The 22,819-nt window shown below is 47.5% G+C and overlaps 1 protein-coding gene across 3 annotated transcripts in view; it reads right to left on the bottom strand.

The window, feature by feature from the left end:
• The window catches only part of LOC138283723 (astacin-like metalloendopeptidase), a 167,276-nt gene that overhangs the window by 125,457 nt on the left and 19,000 nt on the right, over positions 1–22,819 (bottom strand). For 2 of the 3 annotated variants that reach the window (XM_069221767.1, XM_069221766.1), the window contains exon 2: positions 9,305–9,464. In XM_069221767.1, coding sequence (XP_069077868.1) covers positions 9,305–9,373 — 69 coding nt within the window. In that variant the 5' untranslated portion in view covers positions 9,374–9,464. The remainder of the gene's footprint in view (positions 1–9,304; positions 9,465–22,819) is intronic. The other variant, XM_069221768.1, reaches the window with a different exon arrangement.

Raw genomic sequence — 22,819 nt, 5'->3', positions numbered from 1 at the left:
TAGGTAAAAGAAAGTGCAAAGGGTTCAGGATGACATGAAGTAGGTGTAAGTAAAAAGAGGTTTATCTATGCCAGGAGCTCTCCGCTGGAAATGTCACCCCAGGAACTCAGGCCTTCAACATATCTACTGGAAGGCAAGTGGACAGCTGTGCAGGGGGCCTTCTTGTACAAGACAATGACCTTCAACGATATGACCCCTCGGACCTCTGTACAGTGTTATTGCGATGATTCAGTGAGATCAGAGGTGGGTTAGAGGACAGTGGCTCATTAGCAGTGTGCATAGAGAATCTGAGCATGTATATAGGGGCAGAGGAGAGGGCAGGATACATGAAAAGAGGCACAAGAAGGGAGTCCACTATACTTATATGACTGATGTTCTCACCTGAAAATGTGCCCTCATACAGAGACACGCCACAGAGGCTTCATTTGCATAGAGGTCTATTTATACTGTGAATGACGGTCTCACCTGTACTGGGGCACTGGCAGAGAAACACGACAAAGAAGCTTCATTTGCATACAGCTTATCAATACTATGACTGACGCTCTCACCTGTGCAGGTGCACTCCACAGAGACACGCCGAAGAGGCTTCATCTGCATACAGGTCTAATAACACTGTGACTGATGCTGTCACCTATACAAGTGCACTCACACAGAAACACACCAAAGAGGCTTTACCTGCATACAGGTCCATTAATACTATGACTGACGCTCTCACCTGTGCAGGTGCACTCCACAGAGACATGCCGAAGAGGCTTCATCTGCATACAGGTCTAATAACACTGTGACTGATGCTGTCATCAGTCCAGGTGCACTCCACAGAGACACACCAAAGAGGCTTCATCTGCATACAGGTCTATTAATACTATGACTGACGCTCTCACCTGTGCAGGTGCACTCCACAGAGACACGCCGAAGAGGCTTCATCTCCAAACAGGTTATTAATACTGTAACTGATGCTGTCATCTGTCCAGGTGCACTCCACAGAGACACACCAAAGAGGCTTCATCTGCATACAGGTCTATTAATGCTATGACTGACGCTCTCACCTGTGCAGGTGCACTCCACAGAGACACGCCGAAGAGGCTTCATCTCCATATAGGTTATTAATACTGTAACTGATGCTGTCATCTGTCCAGGTGCACTCCACAGAGACACACCAAAGAGGCTTCATCTGCATACAGGTCTATTAATGCTATGACTGACGCTCTCACCTGTGCAGGTGCACTCCACAGAGACATGCCGAAGAGGCTTCATCTGCATACAGGTCTAATAACACTGTGACTGATGCTGTCATCAGTCCAGGTGCACTCCACAGAGACACACCAAAGAGGCTTCAGTTGCATACAGGTCTATTAATACTATGACTGACGCTCTCACCTGTGCAGGTGCACTCCACAGAGACACGCCGAAGAGGCTTCATCTCCATACAGGTTATTAATACTGTAACTGATGCTGTCATCTGTCCAGGTCCACTCCACAGAGACACACCAAAGAGGCTTCATCTGCATACAGGTCTATTAATGCTATGACTGACGCTCTCACCTGTGCAGGTGCACTCCACAGAGACACGCCGAAGAGGCTTCATCTCCATACAGGTTATTAATACTGTAACTGATGCTGTCATCTGTCCAGGTGCACTCCACAGAGACACACCAAAGAGGCTTCATCTGCATACAGGTCTATTAATGCTATGACTGATGCTCTCACCTGTGCAGGTGCACTCCACAGAGACACGCCGAAGAGGCTTCATCTCCATACAGGTTATTAATACTGTAACTGATGCTGTCATCTGTCCAGGTGCACTCCACAGAGACACACCAAAGAGGCTTCATCTGCATACAGGTCTATTAATGCTATGACTGACGCTCTCACCTGTGCAGGTGCACTCCACAGAGACACGCCGAAGAGGCTTCATCTGCATACAGGTCTAATAACACTGTGACTGATGCTGTCATCAGTCCAGGTGCACTCCACAGAGACACACCAAAGAGGCTTCATCTGCATACAGGTCTATTAACACTGTGATTCATGATGTCACCATGTTCACGTGCACTCACACAGAGACATGCCAAAGAGGCTTCATCTGCATACAGGTTGTTAACAATGTGACTAATGCTCTCATCTGTGCAGTGCACTCACACAGCGCCATGCCAAAGAGGGTTTACTTGCACACAGGTCTATTAATACTGTGACTGATGCTGTCACCTATACAAGTGCACTCACACAGAAACACACCAAAGAGGCTTTACCTGCCTACAGGCCCATTAATACTGTGACTGATATCCTCACCTGTGCAGATGCACTCACACTGAGACACACAAAAGAGACTTCATCTGCATACAGGTCTATTAATACTGTGACTGATGCTATCATCTGTGCTGGTGCACTCACACAGAGACACGCCAAAGAGGCTTCATCTGCATACAGGTTATTAATACTGTAACTATGCTCTCACTTGTGCAGGTGCACTCATAGAGAGATGCGCCAAAGAGGCTTCATCTGCATACAGGTCTACTAATACTGTGACTGATGCTTCACCTGTACAGGTGCACTCACACAGAGACACACCAAAGAGGCTTCATCTGTATTCAGGTCTAAAAATACTTCGCCTGATGGCCTCATCTGTGCAGAGACACACTAAAGAGGCCTCATCTGCACATAGGTCTAATAATACTGTGACTGATACATCACCTGTACAGGTGCGCTCTCGCAGAGACATACCAAAGAGCCTTCATCTGCATACAGGCCTATTAATACTGATGTTGTGCCCTGTGCGGGTGCACTCACACAGAGACACACCAAAGAGGCTTTACCAGCAAACTAGTCTATGAATCCTGACACTGATGCTCTCACCTGTGCAGGTGCACTCACACAGAGACACGCCAAAGAGGCTTCATCTGCATACAGGTCTCTTAATACTGTGACTGACTATCTCAACTGCGCAGAGGCACTCACCAAGAGACACACCAAAGAGGCTTTTCCTGTCCACAGGTCTATTAATAATGTGACTGATATCCTCACCTGTGCAGATGCGCTCACACTGAGACATACCAAAGAGACTTCATCTGCATACAGGTCTATTAATACTGTGACTGATGCTATCATCTGTTCTGGTGCACTCATACAGAGACACGCCAAAGAGAATTCATCTGCACACAGGTGATTAATACTGTAACTACTCTCTCACTTGTGCAGGTGCACTCATAGAGAGGTGCGCCAAAGAGGCTTCATCTGCATACAGGTCTACTAATACTGTGACTGATGCTTCACCTGTACAGGTGCACTCACACAGAGACACATCAAAGAGACTTCATCTGCATACAGGTCTAATAATACTGGGACTGATGCTATCATCTGTGCTGGTGCACTCACACAGAGACACGCCAAAGAGGCTTAATCTGAATACAGGTTAATAATACTGTAACTACGCTCTCACGTGTGCGGGTGCACTGATAGAGAGATGCGCCAAAGAGACTTCATCTGCATACAGGTCTAATAATACTGTGACTGATGCTATCATCTGTGCTGGTGCACTCACACAGAGACACGCCAAAGAGGCTTCATCTGCATACAGGTCTATTAATACTGTGACTGACACTGTCACCTGTACAGGTGTACTCACACAGACAAACCAAAGAGGATTTACCTGCACACATGACTGTTATTACTGTGACTGATGCTGTCACCTGTACAGATGCACTCACACACAGTCACACCAAAGAGGCTTTACCTACCTACAGGTCTATTAATACTGTGACTGATGCGCTCACCTGTGCAGGTGCATTCACACAGAGACACACCAAAGAGCTTATACCTGCCTACAGGTCCAATAATACTGTGACTGATATCCTCACCTGTGCAGATGCACTCACACTGAGACACACAAAAGAGACTTCATCTGCTTACAGGTCTATTAATACTGTGACTGATGCTATCATCTGTGCTGGTGCACTCACACAGAGACACGCCAAAGAGGCTTCATCTGCATGCAGGTTATTAATACTGTAACTATGCTCTCACTTGTGCAGGTGCACTCATAAAGAGATGCGCCAAAGAGGCTTCATCTGCATACAGGTCTACTGATACTGTGACTGATGCTTCACCTGTCCGGGTGCACTCACACAGAGACACACCAAAGAGGCTTCATCTGTATTCAGGTCTAAAAATACTTCGCCTGATGGCCTCATCTGTGCAGAGACACACTAAAGAGGCCTCATCTGCACATAGGTCTAATAATACTGTGACTGATACATCACCTGTACAGGTGCGCTCTCGCAGAGATATACCAAAGAGCCTTCATCTGCATACAGGCCTATTAATACTGATGTTGTGCCCTGTGCGGGTGCACTCACACAGAGACACACCAAAGAGGCTTTACCAGCAAACTAGTCTATGAATCCTGACACTGATGCTCTCACCTGTGCAGGTGCACTCACACAGAGACACGCCAAAGAGGCTTCATCTGCTTACAGGTCTCTTAATACTGTGACTGACTATCTCAACTGCACAGAGGCACTCACCAAGAGACACACCAAAGAGGCTTTTCCTGTCCACAGGTCTATTAATAATGTGACTGATATCCTCACCTGTGCAGATGCGCTCACACTGAGACATACCAAAGAGACTTCATCTGCATACAGGTCTATTAATACTGTGACTGATGCTATCATCTGTGCTGGTGCACTCATACAGAGACACGCCAAAGAGAATTCATCTGCACACAGGTGATTAATACTGTAACTACTCTCTCACTTGTGCAGGTGCACTCATAGAGAGGTGCGCCAAAGAGGCTTCATCTGCATACAGGTCTACTAATACTGTGACTGATGCTTCACCTGTACAGGTGCACTCACACAGAGACACACCAAAGAGGCTTCATCTGCATACCGGTCTAAAAATACTGCGCCTAATGGCCTCATCTGTGCAGAGACACACTAAAGAGGCCTCATCTGCACATAGGTGTAATAATACTGTGACTGGTGCTCTCACCTGTGCAGGTTCACTCACACAGAGGTACACTGAAGAGGAGTCATTTGCCTAGAGGTCTATTAATACTGTGACTGACGCTGTCACCTATACAGGTGCACTCACCCAGACACACCAAAGAGGATTTACCTGCACACAGGTCTGTTAGTACTGTGACTGATGCTGTCACCATGTTCACGTGCACTCACACAGAGACACGCCAAAGAGGCTTCATCTGCATACAGGTTATTAACACTGTGACTAATGTTCTCATCTGTGCAGCGCACTCACACAGCAACATGACAAAGAGGGTTTACTTGCATACAGCTCTATTAATACTGTGACTGATGCTGTCACCTGTACAAGTGCACTCACACAGAGACACACCAAAGAGGCTTTACCTGCCTACAGTTCTATTAATACTGTGACTGATATCCTCACCTGTGCAGATGCACTCACACTGAGACACACCAAAGAGACTTCATCTGCATACAGGTCTAATAATACTGGGACTGATGCTATCATCTGTGCTGGTGCACTGACACAGAGACACGCCAAACAGGCTTAATCTGAATACAGGTTAATAATACTGTAACTACGCTCTCACATGTGCGGGTGCACTGATAGAGAGATGCGCCAAAGAGACTTCAGCTGCATACAGGTCTAATAATACTGTGACTGATGCTATCATCTGTGCTGGTGCACTCACACAGAGACATGCCAAAGAGGCTTCATCTGCATACAGGTTATTAATACTGTAACTACGCTCTCACCTGTGCAGGTGCACTCATAGAGAGATGCGCCAAAGAGGCTTCATCTGCATACAGGTCTATTAATTCTGTGACTGATGCTTCACCTGTACAGGTTCACTCACACAGAGACACACCAAGGAGGCTTCATCTGTATTCTGGTCTATTAATACTGGGACTGACAATCTCACCTGTGCACTCACACAGAGACACGCCTACGAGGCTTCTGTATACAGGTCTAAAAGTACTGCACCTGATGGCCTCACCTGTGCAGGTGCACTTACACAGAGACACACTAAAGGGGCCTCATCTGCACAAAGGTCTATTAATACTGTGACTGATGCTCTCACCTGTGCAGGTGCACTCACACAGTCACACTGAAGAGGCATCATCTGCATACAGGTCTATTAATACTGTGACTGACACTGTCACCTGTACAGGTGTACTCACACAGACAAATCAAAGAGGATTTACCTGCACACATGACTGTTAGTACTGTGACTGATGCTGTCACCTGTACAGGTGCACTCACACACAGTCACACCAAAGAGGCTTTACCTACCTACAGGTCTATTAATACTGTGACTGATGCGCTCACCTGTGCAGGTGCATTCACACAGAGACACACCAAAGAGCTTATACCTGCCTACAGGTCTATTAATACTGTGACTGATGCTCTCACCTGTGCAGATGAACTCACACAGAGACACGCTGAAGAGGCTTCATCTGCATACAGATCTATTAAGACTGTGACTGATGCTGTCACCTGTATAGGTGCACTCACACAGAGACACACCCAAGAGGCTTCATCTGAATACAGGTCTATTAAGACTGGGACTGGTGCTGTCACCTGTGCAAGTGCACTCACACAGAGACACACCGAGGAGGCTTAGGTGAACTCACAGAGAGAAATGCCAAAGAGGCTTCATTTGCATACAGGTCTGTCAATACAGTAACGCTTTCACCTGTGCAGGTGCACTCACAGACAGACACACCGAAGAAGCTTCATCTGCACACAGGTCTATTAATACTGTGACTGACACTGTCACCTGTGCAGGTGCACTCACAGAGAGACACACCAAAGAGGATTCATCTGCATACGGGTCTGTTAATACTGTGATTACCGCTTTGAACCGTGCAGGTGCACTCACAAAGAAACACGCCCAACAGGCTTCATCTGCTCACAGGTCTGTTAATACTGTGACTGATGCTTTCACCTGTGTCGGTGCACTCACACAGAGACATGCTAAAGAGGCTTCATTTGCATACAGGTCTGTTAATACTGCAACTGATGCTCTCACCTTTGCAGGTGTACTCACACAGAGACATGCTGAAGAGGCTTCATTTGCATACAGGTCTGCTAATACTATGACTGATGCTCTCACCTTTGCAGGTGTACGCACACAGAGACATGCTGAAGAGGCTTCATTTGCATACAGGTCTGTTAATACTAGGACTGATTCTCTCACCTTTGCAAGTGCACTCACAGAGAGACACGCCGAAGAGGCTTTATCTGCATACAGGTCTCTTAATACTGTGACTAATGCTCTCACCTGTATAGGTACAGCTACACAGAAATACACCAAGGAAGCTTCATCTGCACATAGGTCTATTATACTGTAACTGATGCTGTCACCTGTGCAGGTGAACTCACACAGAAACACGCCGTAGAGGCATCATCTGCATACAGGTCTATCAATACTGGGAATGACAGGCTCACTTATACAGGTGCACTCACACCGAGACACACGCAAGAGGCTTCATCTGCATACAGGTCTATTAAGACTGGGACTGGTGCTGTCACCTGTGCAAGTGCACTCACACAGAGACACACCAAGGAGGCTTAGGTGAACTCACACAGAGACATGCCGAAGAAGCTTCATCCTCATACAGGTCTTTTAAAATACTGTGACTGATGCAGTCACTTCTGCACTCACACAGAGACATGCGGAAGAGGCTCAATCTGCATACAGATCTACTAATACTGTGACTGATGCTCTCACCTTTGCAGGTGTACGCACACAGAGACATGCTGAAGACGCTTCATTTGCATACAGGTCTGTTAATACTAGGACTGATGCTCTCACCTTTGCAAGTGCACTCACAAAGAGACACGCTGAAGAGGCTTTATCTGCATACAGAGCTATTAATACTGTGATTGATGCTCTCACCTTTGCAGGTGCACCCACACAGAGACATGCCGAAGAGGCTTAATCTGCATACAGGTCTATGAATATTGTGACTGATGCTCTCACCTGTCCAGGTGCAGTAGCACAGAGACACACCAAAGAGGATTAATCTGCATTTAGAGCTATTAATACTGTGACTGGTGCTCTCACCTTTACAGGTGCACTCACACAGACACACCAAAGAGGCTCCATCTGCATACAGGCCTATTAACACTGAATGATGCTCTCACCTGTCCGTGTGCACTCACACACAGACACGCCAAAGAGGCTTCAACTACATACAGGTCTATGAATACTGTGACTAATACATCACCTGTGCAGGTGCACTCTCACAGAGATCTACCAAAGAGCCTTCATCTGCATACAGGTCTATTAATACTGTGACTGATGTTGTGCCCTGTGCGGGTGCACTCACACAGAGACACGCCGAAGAGGCTTTATCTGCATACAGGTCTGTTAATACTGTGACTGATGCTCTCACCTGTGCAGGTGCACTCACAGAGAAACACACAAAAGAGGCTCCATATGCATACAGGTCTATTAACACTGAATGATGCTCTCACCTGTCCATGTGCACTCACACACAGACATACCAAAGAGCGTTCACTGCATACAGGTCTATGAATATTGTGACTGAAACATCACCTGTGCAGGTGCACTCTCACAGAGATCTACCAAAGAGCCTTCATCTGCATACAGGTCTATTAATACTGTGACTGATGTTGTGCCCTGTGCGGGTGCACTCACACATAGACACACCAAAGAGGCTTTACCTGCATTCTGGTCTATGAATCCTGTCACTGATGCCCTCACCTGTGCAGGTGCACTCACACAGAAAGACACCAAAGAGGCTTCCTCTGCATAGAGGTCTATTAATACTGTGACTGATGTCGTGCCCTGTTCAGGTGCACTCATACAGAGACACACCAAAGAGGCTTTATCTGCATACAGGTCTATGAATCCTGTCACTGATGCTCTCACCTGTGCAGGTGCACTCACACAAAGACACACCAAAGAAGCTTCATCTGCATAGAGGTCCATTAATACTGTGACTGATGCCCTCACCTGTAGAGGGATGCTCTCACAGAGGCACGCCTTAAAGGGTTTACCTTCCTACACAACTAACCCTATGACTAATGATCTCACCTGTGCACGTGCACTCAGACAGAGCATCACCAAAGAGGCTTTACTTGCCACAGGTCTTTTTACACTGTGACTAATGCTCTCACCTATACAGGTGTTATAACAATAAGGCATAACAAAGAGGTTTTACCTGCACACAGTTCAATATGACACTGTTACTGATTCTCTCACAGCTGTTCAGATACACTCACATTGAAGCAGACCAAAGAGGCTTTATCTGCACACAGGTCTGTCTAACAGTTTTACTGATGTTCTCACCTGTACAGATAAGGACCCACAGGACTCCACAAGCCAAACCATGAAGATGATCCATATTCTGCCGTCCATTATTCGGGTCAGATTACCTCTCACCTGCCCAAAGGTTGATGTTTCTTTCTCCAGGTCCTCACTGCGTGAGCACAAAGGTTACTCATCAAATCTTAAACAAAAGCAGATAATCAATCAGGTCTCAGGACAAAGGAGGGCATAGACATCTAAAATGCTTCTAGTGATTAGTAAATGATGCACAAAACAAATCTCTTGTGCCCTGGATGAAGCAAGGTCTGAGTCCCTATTCACCAGTACAGCTATTCAGGCTGGGCCTAAGAATTTCATCACCTTCTTTGAAATGTGCTGCTGTGGCCTACATAATTAAGGACTACTGAGTGTCTGCCTGCCCTTACCTGGCTTTCTACAATAATGGCAGCATCACCAGCCTGCACCTTATAGTCACGTAGCACACCTGGTGCCCACAAAGCACAAATTATGTGTTTGTGAATCGGTCAAGGGCACTTTGAGTAAAGTGGTACTGGACTCTGATAAACAGTAGAAATAGAAAGAGGACAGTGGTTCGTCTGTGGTGGTAGCCATCTTTGATATGTGAGCTGACAATAAACATTCCCAAATAATCTATATTATTCCTTGCTTGGATTTAATACCATAAATAATCATTGCCCCAGCAGTATTAATAATGCATTTATTACATTCTTCGTAATTACGTTATTTCTTTTTCACAATTTCCAGCATACAAAAACATTATTGCCTCAATTCTTTACATAACAAGTATTATAATTACTTAGCAATCTCAATAAAACACATTTTATAGTCACTGCAAACCCCACTCAATTCTGCAAACTACCATTCATACCAATCACATAAGCTTATATATACTCAAAACAAATATCCATATGCCCCCAAGATTTTCGTAACAACCCTGTATGATACTGGCCCCTCGTTTTCAGCACCCCCCCACTTTTTGCTTGATATCTGATGCTAACTTGACTGAGTGTGTGCCGGGATCCTGCTAACCAGGCCACAACACCAGTGTTCTTTCCTTAAACTGTACCATTGTTTCCAAAATTGGCACACCCCTGACACACAGCTAAGTCTCTTGTAAAAGGTACCAGTGGCTATGTGACCATGGAGGGTCCCTAAAGAGCTGCAGCATGTATTGTGCCAGACTAAGGGACCAATCACATGCACACTGCCATTGCAGCTTGCGTGTACTGGGGGGAGAAAAAGGTAAAGTCGACATGGCATCCATCTCAGGGTGCCATGCCCCCAAACCACTGCCTGTGGCATTGGTAAGGCACCCCTCTAGTAGGCTTTACAGCCCTAAGGCAGGTTGCATTATATCACAAGTGAAGGCATAGCTGCATGAGCAATATGCCCCTACAGCGTCTAAGTCTGTTCTTAGACATTGTAAGTGAGTGCGGCCATACTAAGTACATGGGCTGGGAGTTTGTGATTACGAATTCCACAGCTTTGTAATGGCTTCACTGAGGGCTAGGAAGTATGGTATCAAACTTCTCAGCACAATAAACCTACACTGATGCCAGTGATGGATTTATTGTACAATGCACTGAGAGGACATCTTAGAAATGCCCCCTGCATCTAACCCAATCCTTTAGTGCAGGACTGACCAGTCTGTGCAAGCCTGCCACTAACAGACAAGTTTCTGACCCCATGGCGTGAGAGCCTTTGTGCACTCTGAAACAAGAAAAATAGCCTGCCCTGGGTGGAGGTGTTTCACACCCCCCTGCAGGAACTGTAACACTTGGTGGTGAGCCTCAAATGCTCACGCCTCCTGTTAGAGTGCCAAAGGGCGCTCCATCTAGTGGAAATGCCCGTCTGTCCGGTCCAAGCCCCACTTTTGGCGGCAAGTCCATCAGGAAAATTAGGAAAAACATGGAGCAGTACCCACTCCAGCTGGGACAACCCCTAAAGTGTCCAGAGCTGAAGTGGCCCCTCCTGGCAGAATCCTCCATCTTGTTTTGAAGGATAGGGGCCAATAGGGTTAGGGATGTGCCCCCTCCACAAAGGGAGTGGGCACAGGAAAGGTGTAGCCACCCTCAAGGACAGCAGTCATTGGCTTCTACCCTCTCGCCCCTGTAACACCCCTAAATCTTGTATTTAGGGGCTCCCCTGAACCTTACCAGATTTCTGGAGAAGAAAAGAAGAAACAAGCAAGAAAAAGGACTGCTATACCGACCACAGCAGAGAAGACCACAGGCACCAAGGCCCATATTTATTCTAGCGCAGTTTTGCGTGAAAAAGTTTACCGCCGGCTAGCGCCATTCCAAGATGCTGGCTGGGCATCTTATTTATGGAACGGCGCAAGCTGGCGCAAAGGGTGGGCTAACGTCATGGAGAATGACGTTAGCCAGGTGGGGGTGGTGGTATGGGAGATGGGGGTTTGTCGTTAAAAAATGAAATTAGACTGGTTAGAGTAAAAAAAGATGACTCTAACCATATTAGCATCATTTCTTGATGCTAAACCTACCATACCACATGACTCCTGTCTTAAGAAAGACAGGAGTCATGCCCACCACCCCAGTGGCCAGCACAGGGGACAAGGGTCCCCTGGGCATGGTCACTGCACCCAGTGCCATGTATGAGTGCCCATTTCAGGGCCCCCAATGACACTTGAAAAAATAAATGAAAATACCTACCTCCACTTACCTCTACTTACCTGGGATGGGGTCTCCCATCCTCCGCTGTCCCTTTGGTGTGGGTGGGGGTGTCTCTGGGGCTTGGGGAGGGCACCTGTGGGCTTATTCCATGGTGTTCCACCATGGAAATAGGCCCACAGGTCCCCTAATGCCTGCCCTGACCCAGGCGTTAAAAAATGGTGTAAAGCAAGCTTTGCACCATTTTTTGGCCCCTCCTCCCCCTCAGTGCGTGATTTTTGCACAGGAGGATAAATAAGGCGCTATGGCCTTAGAGTCATTTTTTGCCTGGGAACGCCTACCTTGCATCTCATTGACGCAAGGTAGTTTTCCACAGGCAAAAAATTACTTTAACTCCAATATTTTGGCGCTAGACATGTCTAGCGCCAAAATATAAATATGGAGCTAAGTTTGGGCCGGATTTGTGTAAAAAAATGATGTAAATCTGGTGCAAACAGAGTATAAATATGCCCCCAGATGAGTTGATCCCTGCCCTACCGGCCGGTCTGCAGCTTCAAATACTCATGCACCAAAATGGCGACACATACTGCAGGACCAACAACTTCTACAAACCGCCAGAGGACTGCCTGCCCAGCAAAAGACCAAGAACTCCAGAGGACAGTAGCCCTGTCCACAAGAAACTTCAAAAAGGTCCCCAGAACCGTCCCAAATCCGTGAGCCCTGTCCACTCTGCACCCGACGTCCACTGCACGTGTCCAGGTAGACACACTGATCCAGAGCAGGTCCCCTGGCAATTGCAACCTTATTGCCATCCTGGGTTGACCCCTCCTAGCCGACACAACGATGCCTGCAGCCTGAAACCAGAGGACCACCCGGAAAGCGACCAGATCCGACAAAGATTCCTGACACCTAAAGTTCTTCTGGTTCTGGTAGTAAAGTAACAAAATATATTTTTGCTATATAAAAACAATTGAACTGGAGTTAGTCATTGAAAGTGTGCCTAATTTCTTGACTATGTGTGTACAACAAATGCTTTGCACTACGCACTGATAAGCCTAACTGCTCCACCACACTACCACATAAGAGTGCATTAGTTTTATCTACTTTAGCCTCTGTTAAGCCTTTGGGGAACCACTGTACTCTGTGCACAATCTATCTCATTTTGATATAGTATATAAAGAGCCTGCTTCCTACAAACACAACATGAAGATCACTCTTTTTAATCTTCCACAAATGTTGCATCTTAGCCAGGGAATTTAAAAGTCGGTCAACCCACGTTCGGTGGAATAAATTGTTGCTGACCACCTTCTTCAGGACCTACACCAGTATATCTTCCTTTTCACAAAACATACATGTGTTGTTTGTTTTAAACATAATAATACAAATATTCCACATGTGAGGGCCAATATATTACAACAAATGTAAAACTTTTTTTACTCTGATTTCTATCTGGTAACACTGTGCTTGGAATGGATCCCTCAAAACCCATCTTCTACTTTGTCCTCACAACACAAAGCCATGGTACAACTTCATGTACAGACCCCTAAATATCTCTTCAACAAATTTCATCTCTTCTGGGCGAAAGCAGATGGGGTCACCCTCTTCACACTTCAATAGCTATGTTTCTATCTCCATCTTCAATAATGGAAAGATTATGGTCCAGACCAGTGATGCAGATCTAGTCTCATTAGATCACCTTTTGAAATCTTCCAACTCCCCCCACTTCAATTGTCAACCTCAGATTTCCCCTCTCCCAATCCTGATTCGACCTCTATTAGCTACGCTCCTCTCTCCTCCCCATGGATCACTCCTTCCTGCTCCCAATCTTCTCAACACTAATTTTACTGTCCTTGGCTCTCCACTACCTCAAAGATAGTTTCCTCCTCCTCACTACCCACACACCTATCTAACCAATGCCACAGCTCTACTACCTCATTGTTTAAACTCTATTTTTAAGTCACTCCCCCTGCAACTGTTCTGACACTCCCGTAACACTTCCTTGAACCACCATCCCACAACTCTCCCTACTATCTCCTCCCATTTAAACACTCATCTGATCCAGTCTAGCCCATTCCACATTTTCTTGTCCTATTCTCATTCTCTACTCACCTCATTCTGTTGTACCTATCAACCTCCATCCAATGAATATCTCTTTTCTACCCAACAGCCCTCTCACATATATCCCATAATTTCACTTTCCTATCCTGTCCACTCTTCTTGCTATCATCGCACCCACCTCCACCTCCACCTCCTCGTCTATCCCCAACCCTTATGCATCAGATTCTCAATTAAAGAAAATTTACTTTTTATCACTCACAGTTTCGAAACTCTCATCCTCATTATCAACTCTCATCTACTGTTCATCCACTAACCTCCAACCTATTGCTCAGTCCCTGAAGAAAAACCCCTTGAGTGTTGTAGGAAAGTACCATCTTGCCTGGCATGTTACCCCCATTTTTACTGCATCTGTGTTTCTTTTTGCCTGTGTCACTGGGATCCTTCTAGCCAGGAACCCAGTGCTCATAAAGTATGCCCTGTATGTGTTCCCTGTGTGGTGCCTAACTATATCACTGAGGCTCTGCTAACCAGAACCTCAGTGTTTATGCTCTCTCTGCTTTTAAAATTGTCACTGCCGGCTAGTGACTGATTTTACCAATTCACATTGGCACACTGGAACACCCATATAATTCCCATATAATTCCCTAGTATATGGTACCTAGGTACCCAGGGTATAGGGGTTCCAAGAGATCCCTATGGGCTGCAGCATTTCTTTTGCCACCCATAGGGAGCTCAGACAATTCTTACACAGGACTGCCACTGCAGCCTGAGTGAAATAACGTCCACGTTATTTCACAGCCATTTTACACTGCACTTAAGTAACTTATAAGTCACCTATATGTCTAACCTTCACTTAGTGAAGGTTAGGTGCAAAGTTACTTAGTGTGAGGGCACACTGGCACTAGCCAGGGTGCCCCCACATTGTTTAGGGCAAATTCCCCGGACTTTGTGAGTGCGGGGACGCCATTACAAGTGTGCACTACATATAGGTCAATACCTATATGTAGCGTCACAATGGTAACTCCGAACATGGCCATGTAACATGTCTAGGATCATGGAATTGTCATAAATGCATCACAATTCCATGCATCCCCGGGGCTCCAGTATAGAGCCCGGGTACTGCCAAACTAACTCTCCGGGGTTTTCTCTGCAGCTACCGCTGCTGCCAACCCTCAGACAGGTTTCTGCCCCACTGGGGCCTGGGCAGCTCATTCCCAGGAAGGCAGCAGAAAGGATTTCCTCTGAGAGTGTGTGTTACACCCTCTCCCTTTGGACATAGGTGTGAAGGGCCTGAGAGGAGTAGCCTCCCCTGGCCTCTGGAAATGCTTTGAAGGTCACAGATGGTGCCCTCCTTGCATAAGCCAGTCTACACTGGTTCAGGGATCCCCCCAGCCCTGCTCTGGCACGAAACTGGACAAAGGAAAGGGGAGTGACCACTCCCCTGACCAGCACCTCCCAAGGGGAGGTGCCCAGAGCTCCTCCAGTGTGTCCCAGACCTCTGCCATCTTGGATGCAGAGGTGTGAGGACACCTCTGAGTGGCCAGTGCCAGCAGGTAACGTCAGAGACCCTCCTGATAGGTGCTTACCTTTCTCTCTAGCCAATCCTCCTCTGAGGGCTATTTAGGGTCTCTCATGTGAATATCTCACCAGATAATAGATGGAAGAGCTCACCAGAGTTCCTCTGCACTTCCCTCTTCGACCTCTGCCAAGGATCGACTGCTGACTGCTCCAGGACGCCTGCAAAACCGCAACAAAGTAGCAAGAAGACTACCAGCAACATTGTAGCGCCACATCCTGCCAGCTTTCTCAACTGTTTCCACGTGGTGCATGCTCCAAGGGCTGTCTGCCTTCACCCTGCACTGGAAGCCAAGAAGAAATCTCCCGTGGGTTGACGAATCTTCCCCCTGCCAACGGAGGCATCAAACCTCTGCATCACTGGTCCTCTGGGTCCCCTCTCATCCTGACGAGCGTGGTCCCTGGAACACACGAGCTTGATCCAAGTGTCCCCGACAGTCCAGTGGCCCTTCTGTCCAAATTTGGTGGAGGTAAGTCCTTGCCTCCCCATGCCAGACAGTAATCCTGTGTACTGCGTGAACTGCAGCTGCTAGGGCTTCTGTGCACTTTTGCAAGACTTCCTTTGTCCACAGACTAGCCCAGGTCCCCAGCACTCTGTCCTGCACTGCCCAACTCACTGAGTTGGACTCCAACTTCGTGGGACTCCCTTTTGTTGTGCTGAGACGATTGCCGTGCTCAGATCTTCTGAACACCTGTTCAGGTGCTTCTGCGGGTGCTGCCTGCTTCTGCGTGGGCTCTCTGTGTTGCTGAGCGCCCCCTCTGTCTCCTCCTCCAAGGGGCGACCTCCTGGTCCTTCCTGGGCCCTGGCAGCACCCAAGGCTTGTTTTCGGTCTTTCGGCATGGAAACAACTCTGCATCCTCCAGCACGCCGTGGCACACCTTCTGACCAAAGGAGAAGTTCCTGGCACCTTCTGTTGTTGCAGAATCTTTGACTTCCACCCAGAGGCAGCCCTTTTGCACCTTCATCCGGGGTTTAGTGGGCTCCTGCACCCCCTGGACACTTGCGTGACTCTTGGACTTGGTCCCCTTCCTTTACAGGTCCTCAGGTCCAGGAATCCATCTTTAGTGCTTTGCAGTCAGTTGTTGTCTTTGCAGAATCCCCTAGCTCGACTTTACTGTCTTTCTGGGGTACAAGGGTAACTTTACTCCTACTTTTCAGGGTCTTGGGGTGGGGTATCTTGGACACCCTTAGTGTTTTCTTACATTCCCAGCAACCCTCTACACACTACCCTAGGCCTGGGGTCCATTCGTGGTTCGCATTCCACTTTTGGAGTATATGGTTTGTGTTGCCCCTAGGCCTATTGTCTCCTATTGCATTCTATTGTGTTCTACAGTTTGCATTACTTTTCTAACTATTTACTTACCTGATTTTGGTCGGTGTGTATAGTTTGTGTATTTTACTTACCTCCTAAGGGAGTATATCCTCTGAGATACTTTTGGCATATTGTCACTAAAATAAAGTACCTTTATTTTTAGTAACTCTGAGTATTGTGTTTTCTTGTGATATAGTGCTAAGTGATATAAGTGGTATAGTAGGAGCTTTGCATGTCTCCTAGTTCAGCCTAAGCTGCTCTGCTATAGCTACCTCTATCAGCCTAAGCTGCTAGAACACCTCTAATCTACTAATAAGGGATAAGTGGACCTGGCACAAGGTGTAAGTACCACAAGGTACCCACTATAAGCCAGGCCAGCCTCCTTCAAGTGTCATCTACCTGGAGGCAACTGCAAACCTACACCTAACAAAACAATTCCTTCACTGAATGATGATCTTAGCCAACGTCTCAATAGCTATAGGAACTTTAACGTAACCAACAAACCAACTCATAACCTGTCTCAGGACACATCCTCCACCCAAACATCCAGACTCACAGACCTCCTCATTCATACCTGTAGGAAAGTACACTCTTTCTGGCATGGTTACCCCCACTTTTTGCACAGGGCATTGGGGCACCAGAGGTTCACCATGGGCTGCAGCATGATTATGCCACCCATGGGGAGCCCATGCAAAGTGTATCTGCAGGCCTGCCATTGCAACCGGCGTGAAAGGGTGCATACGCCCTTTTCACTACAAGTCACTGCACCAGGTCAGTGTAAGTCATCCCTATGGTAGGCCCTCCTAGCTCAGAGGGCAGGGTGCAAGTACGTGTTTGTGAAGGTATCCCTGCATGAGCAGACGTGACCATACGAACTCCAGACCCATTTTCATGGACTTCGTGAATGTGGGGACGCCATTTTAAATGTGTACTAGTCATAGGTCACTACCTATGTCCAGCTGCATAACCGTAACTCCAAACCTAGGCATGCTTGGTATCAAACATGTCGGAATCATACCCCAATACTGTTGCCAGTATTAGAAGTATGATTCCATGCACTCTGGGGGCTCCTTAGAGGACCCCCACCATTGCTCCTACAAGCTTCCCGAGGTTTTCTGGGCAGCCCAGGCTACTGCCACCCATCTGACAGGTTTCTGCCCTCCTGCTGCTTGTACAGCTGAAGCCCAAGAAGACAGAACAAAGGATTTCCTTTGGGAGAGGAGGGTAACACTCACTCCCTTTGGAAATAGGTGTTACACATAGCTTGGGAGGGGTAGCTTCCCAAAGCCACTGTTATGCTTTGAAGGGCACATTTGGTGCCCTACTTTCATAATCCAGTCTGTACCATTTCAGGGAACTCCATTCCCTGTTCTGGCGTGAAAGTGGACAATGAAAAGGCAGGTTACTACTCCCCTGACCATCACCACCCCAGGGGTGGTGCCCAGAGCTCTTACAGAGGGCCCCTTGATTCTGACATCTTGAACCTAAGGTGGGCAGAGGCCTCTGGGGGCATCTGAGTGGACAGGTCTGGCAGTTGACGTCAGAGCCCCCTCCTGATAGGTGGTCACCGGGCTAGATGACCAATCCGCCTTCCAGGGCTATTAAGGGACTCCCTCTTGCATGGTCCTCAGATTTGATGACCAAGACTCCCACAGGATTCCTCTGCATCATTTACTTCAACTTCTGGCCACTGGAACTGCAACTGGACATTCCAGGATCCGACAAGCTACGTCCACGACGAAGATTATGCTTGCAACATTGTTTCCACAGCTCCTTCCAGCTTCTGCAACATCTCCCCAGCTGTGCATACTCTGAGGGTGGCAAGTCTTCAGTCTGCATGAGAAGGAAGAAGGAATCTTCCTTGGGGTGAAGGAGTCACTCCCCTGCATCCGCAGGCACCAACTGCAACGACGACTGGCTGCGTGGATCACCTCTAACCCTGAGCTGCTTGGATCCTGTATCACTGGTGGTGGTCTGGAGTGGTCCCCTTGGTGCTCTCTGCCAGCTGCCCAGCTTTGGTAAAAATACGCCCTTGCCTTCCCATGCAGGACAGTACTGTTGCACTGCGGCCGCAAGCACGGGCCGCTGCGGCGCAACTCGGGGAGTCTGCGGCGGCCCGTGGGCGGGCTGCAGGAGAAGCCGCAGCTCAGTTCAAGGGTCGCGGCACCCGCCGCGGCCCTTTTCTCCAGCCGCGCGTTTCATGGCAAGTGAGGCAGGGCCGGAGACCCCGATTCGGGTCACGGTCCTTGCCGCGCTTAGCGCGCGCAACACATTAAACGCGCTTTGGATGCCTGGGACCCACCTCCTCATACCCACTTACCTGTCACACAGTCAAAAGCTGTCTGCCTGGACATGACTAGTTTTTATCCATACCTTTCTCCTTCCCAGCATGCTGTTCACTTCCTCTCTTCCCTGCATGCATTGTTTCTCTTTCCTCTGGAGCATGTTTTCTATTCTTAGTTATGACCTTTTCCCAAACCAAGATGGTGGTATTACTACTTCCTGTCTCCCACTTCCTGTTTAGGGGCATATAAGGGGAATCTATCCTCCTTCTCATTGCGTTGCAACACTCCTGCGGTGGTAGTCACGATCTGGCTAGTTTCCTCTTGTGGCGCCAGTTGTTTTTGATCTGTCTTCAGTCTCCAGAATTCCTGAATTCCAGAATCTTAAGTCCTAATTCCTTGTGTCCTCCATCTGTTTCAGGGAGTTCCTGTTGGAAGTTTTTTACCCTTTTGGGTTTTTTCCTCTGGGACTCCTTCTGGAGGGCACGGACTGTAGTAGCTTACTACTGTCAAACAGCACCGTGGCTACCGGAAGGGGTCGCCCCTACCTCGGCCAGAGCAGGACTTGCAGGAACCGGGGCCGCTCACCACCTCTCTCCAACATCGACGGTAAGCTTAGGGTGAATCGTGACAAGTACAACCTTTCATTGCGTCTCTTGCAGCCACCAAGGCTTGTTGGCATCTCCTTCAAGTGATCTTCAGGCTCCATGTAGCCCCAGCCCCCAGTACTCTTCCCTGTGATGCACAGCCCTCTGCGTGCATCTCCTGCGGCACGATTCACTGAGGGTCCCCTGGGACTCCCCCATGGGTTGAGTCCTCCTGGACCTTGCTGGTCTCCGGAGGCTCCACTTTACATCTACCGCAACGCTTGCCTTTCCCAAGGCTTGCTGGTGGCTTTTCCATGCCACAGACAGACTGTCTTCATCTTTCATCCAGCGTGGGATGTCAACTGCATCCTCTAGGAACTCTTCACAGGCTCCAGGGCTGCATTGCTGACCATCTTCGTCCTATCTTCGACCAACTCCTGCAACCACAGATGGTGAGTAATGGCTCCTGCCACCACCAGACACTCATGCGACTTCTGGACTTGGTCCTCTTCTTTTTCAGGTCTTTCCTTTCAGGAATCCACCGCTGGTTTCTTGCAGTCTTGTCTGAGTGCTGCATTATTCTTCTTTTCAGTCCTTTTGGTGGTTTGGGGAAAATCCAGTAACTAACTCCTTTCTTCCTGGTCGCTGAGGGGTACTTTTTGGGGTTCCTAGTTCCTCCAGATCCCCTCTAAAGATTCCACTTACCTGGGTGGGGTCCTGCATTCTCATTCCATTTTTTTAGTATATGGTCTGAGCTCCCCCTAGGGTCACTATTATCTATTGCTCTTGCACTGTTTTCTACTTCTATTTCTGCCAATTTCTGATCACTAGTGTACATATCTAGTGTGTTACGTACCTCCTATTGGAGAGTTGCCTATCTAGTACTTTTTGTGATTGTGTCACTAAAATAAAATACCTTTATTTTTGTGAAACTGAGTGCTTTTTTTCATGTGTATAAGTGCTGTGTGACTACAGTGGTATTGCATGAGCTTTGCATGTCTCCTAGATAAGCCTTGACTGCTCATCCACAGCTACCTCTAGAGAGTCTGGGTTCTAGACACTGCCTACACTACACTAATAGGGGATACCTTGACCTGGTATAAGGTATAGGTACCTTAGGTACACATCACACACCAGGCCAGCTTCCTACAATACCCTCCAAAAAGAAATATTGCCAACCTCATTTGGGTTTCGTACTGCCCTCTCTCTAAGACCACTCTTGCAGCTCTGTGAAGCCTTTTCTAAGGCACAACTCCTAAAGGGTCAATATACCTAGAAGCAAATCCAAACTTGGACCTTACAAAACAATTCCCATACTGGATGATAAGGATCTTAGCCAATGTAGCAAAAGCTATAGAACATTTACCACAGCCAACAACCAACCCATAACCAAACTCAGGCCACTGCATCAATTCCAACCACCCAGAACCACTGACCTTCTTGTTCATACTCTCCACCAGAAATATGGGAGTCACCAACTTCATTCAGGTTACCACCAAGGCCCAAACTATCCTCTCTCTAAGACAACTCACTCAGCTCTGTGATGCATGGTACGTAACTGCCAATCCGCAGTTAAACACTGCTTGGAGCTTTCAGACACAATTGTGAAACTGAGCTGTTGTATCCTGGCCTCCCAGATACTTAGCGAAATAACGAATCAACAATGTCCTGGAGCTTCTTCTCTCCCCACACCATTCCATTCCCCCCTGTAATTGTGAAATCCGACATGGCAGTGGTGTAGCAATAATTCACAGGACCACACTGAGCTGCAAATCGCCTATCTTGCGAAATTGATGAATGCAAAATGGACAATCTCAGAATGAATGTCATATACCACCCTTCAGCCAAAATACAATGGGGAAGATGTATGAAAAGTGGTGCTGCACCTAGTACAGTGCCACTTTTCTTGAGCCCCTTAGCACTCCCCTAAAGCCACTATGTGTGCGCTGTATTCAAAACACAGTGCACCATGGCGGGAGTCAGGGGTACTATTGTCATCATTTTTTATGCTAGTCTGGTACTTTGCAGGATTAGCATCAAATATTTTGATGCTAATCCTGCAAAGCACCCAGAGGCCCATTGAAAACAATGGGAGCCTCCCTTTAACACCTGCTCATAGCAGACGTTAAAAATGCTGATAAGAATGATGCAAAGAAATCTCTTAGATTTCTTTTATAATTTTTTCGGCCCTCCTAGTGCTGGAATGTCCCCCTTGCATACATTATGCCTGGTGCAGGCATTATGTGGCACAAGGGGTTACAAAGTGGCGCAATGCATGCATTGCGCCACTTTGTAAATATGGTGCTGTTTTTTTGGCCTTCTAACGCCACATTAGCAAAGAAATGACGCTAATGTGGCATTGGAGTGGCTCTAGGGGCTTTTAAATCTGGGGCCATGTTCCTTGAGGAATGAATCTAGGGGCACATTTAAGTGCCCCTTGCACCACCGGAGGTTCTAAATAGACTATTATGCAGAAACAGGTGTAAAATCAGTTTGAAAACAGTGCACATAGTGAAAATTACAATAGTTAGAAATGGGCAGAGGGGGAACACAAACCATACACTGAGAAAGTAGTATTCGTATGTCGATTTCCCACCTAGGAGTATTAGAAAACACCAAAGGTAATGTGTAGTGGGGCACTGGAAGTATTAGAAAACACCAAAGGTAAGTAAAAGAACCCACCCCAGAGCCCAGGAAAGCTGGAGTAAATTTCAATAACCTTCTTAGAACACACAAGAACACAAGAAAGAAGATCATCCAAGAACCAGAAGAGACTGTAAGATACCAACAGTGGATCCCTGATGCTGAAGACCTGCGGAAGAAGGGGACCAACTCCAAGAAGCACAGAAGGGTCCAGGGAGAACAGGAGCCCATCCTAACCTGGATAATGGTGCAAAAGGAGAACCACCGGTGAAGAACATCAGTCAGTACTGCACCCAAGAAGATGGTTGCGGGTTCCTTGTTGGTGCAGATGATGTCCCACGCCAAATGGAAGATTGCAGTCTGGTTTGCGTTGTTGGAGCCTTGGCACACACAAAGCTTGTGGTTAGCGGAAAATGGCACTGCTCGG

The sequence above is a fragment of the Pleurodeles waltl genome, chromosome 3_1 (genome assembly GCF_031143425.1).
Source record: "Pleurodeles waltl isolate 20211129_DDA chromosome 3_1, aPleWal1.hap1.20221129, whole genome shotgun sequence".
NCBI lineage: Eukaryota > Metazoa > Chordata > Amphibia > Caudata > Salamandridae > Pleurodeles > Pleurodeles waltl.
Note: the sequence above shows the minus strand (reverse complement) of the source record. Positions and strands in the feature narration are given on the sequence as shown.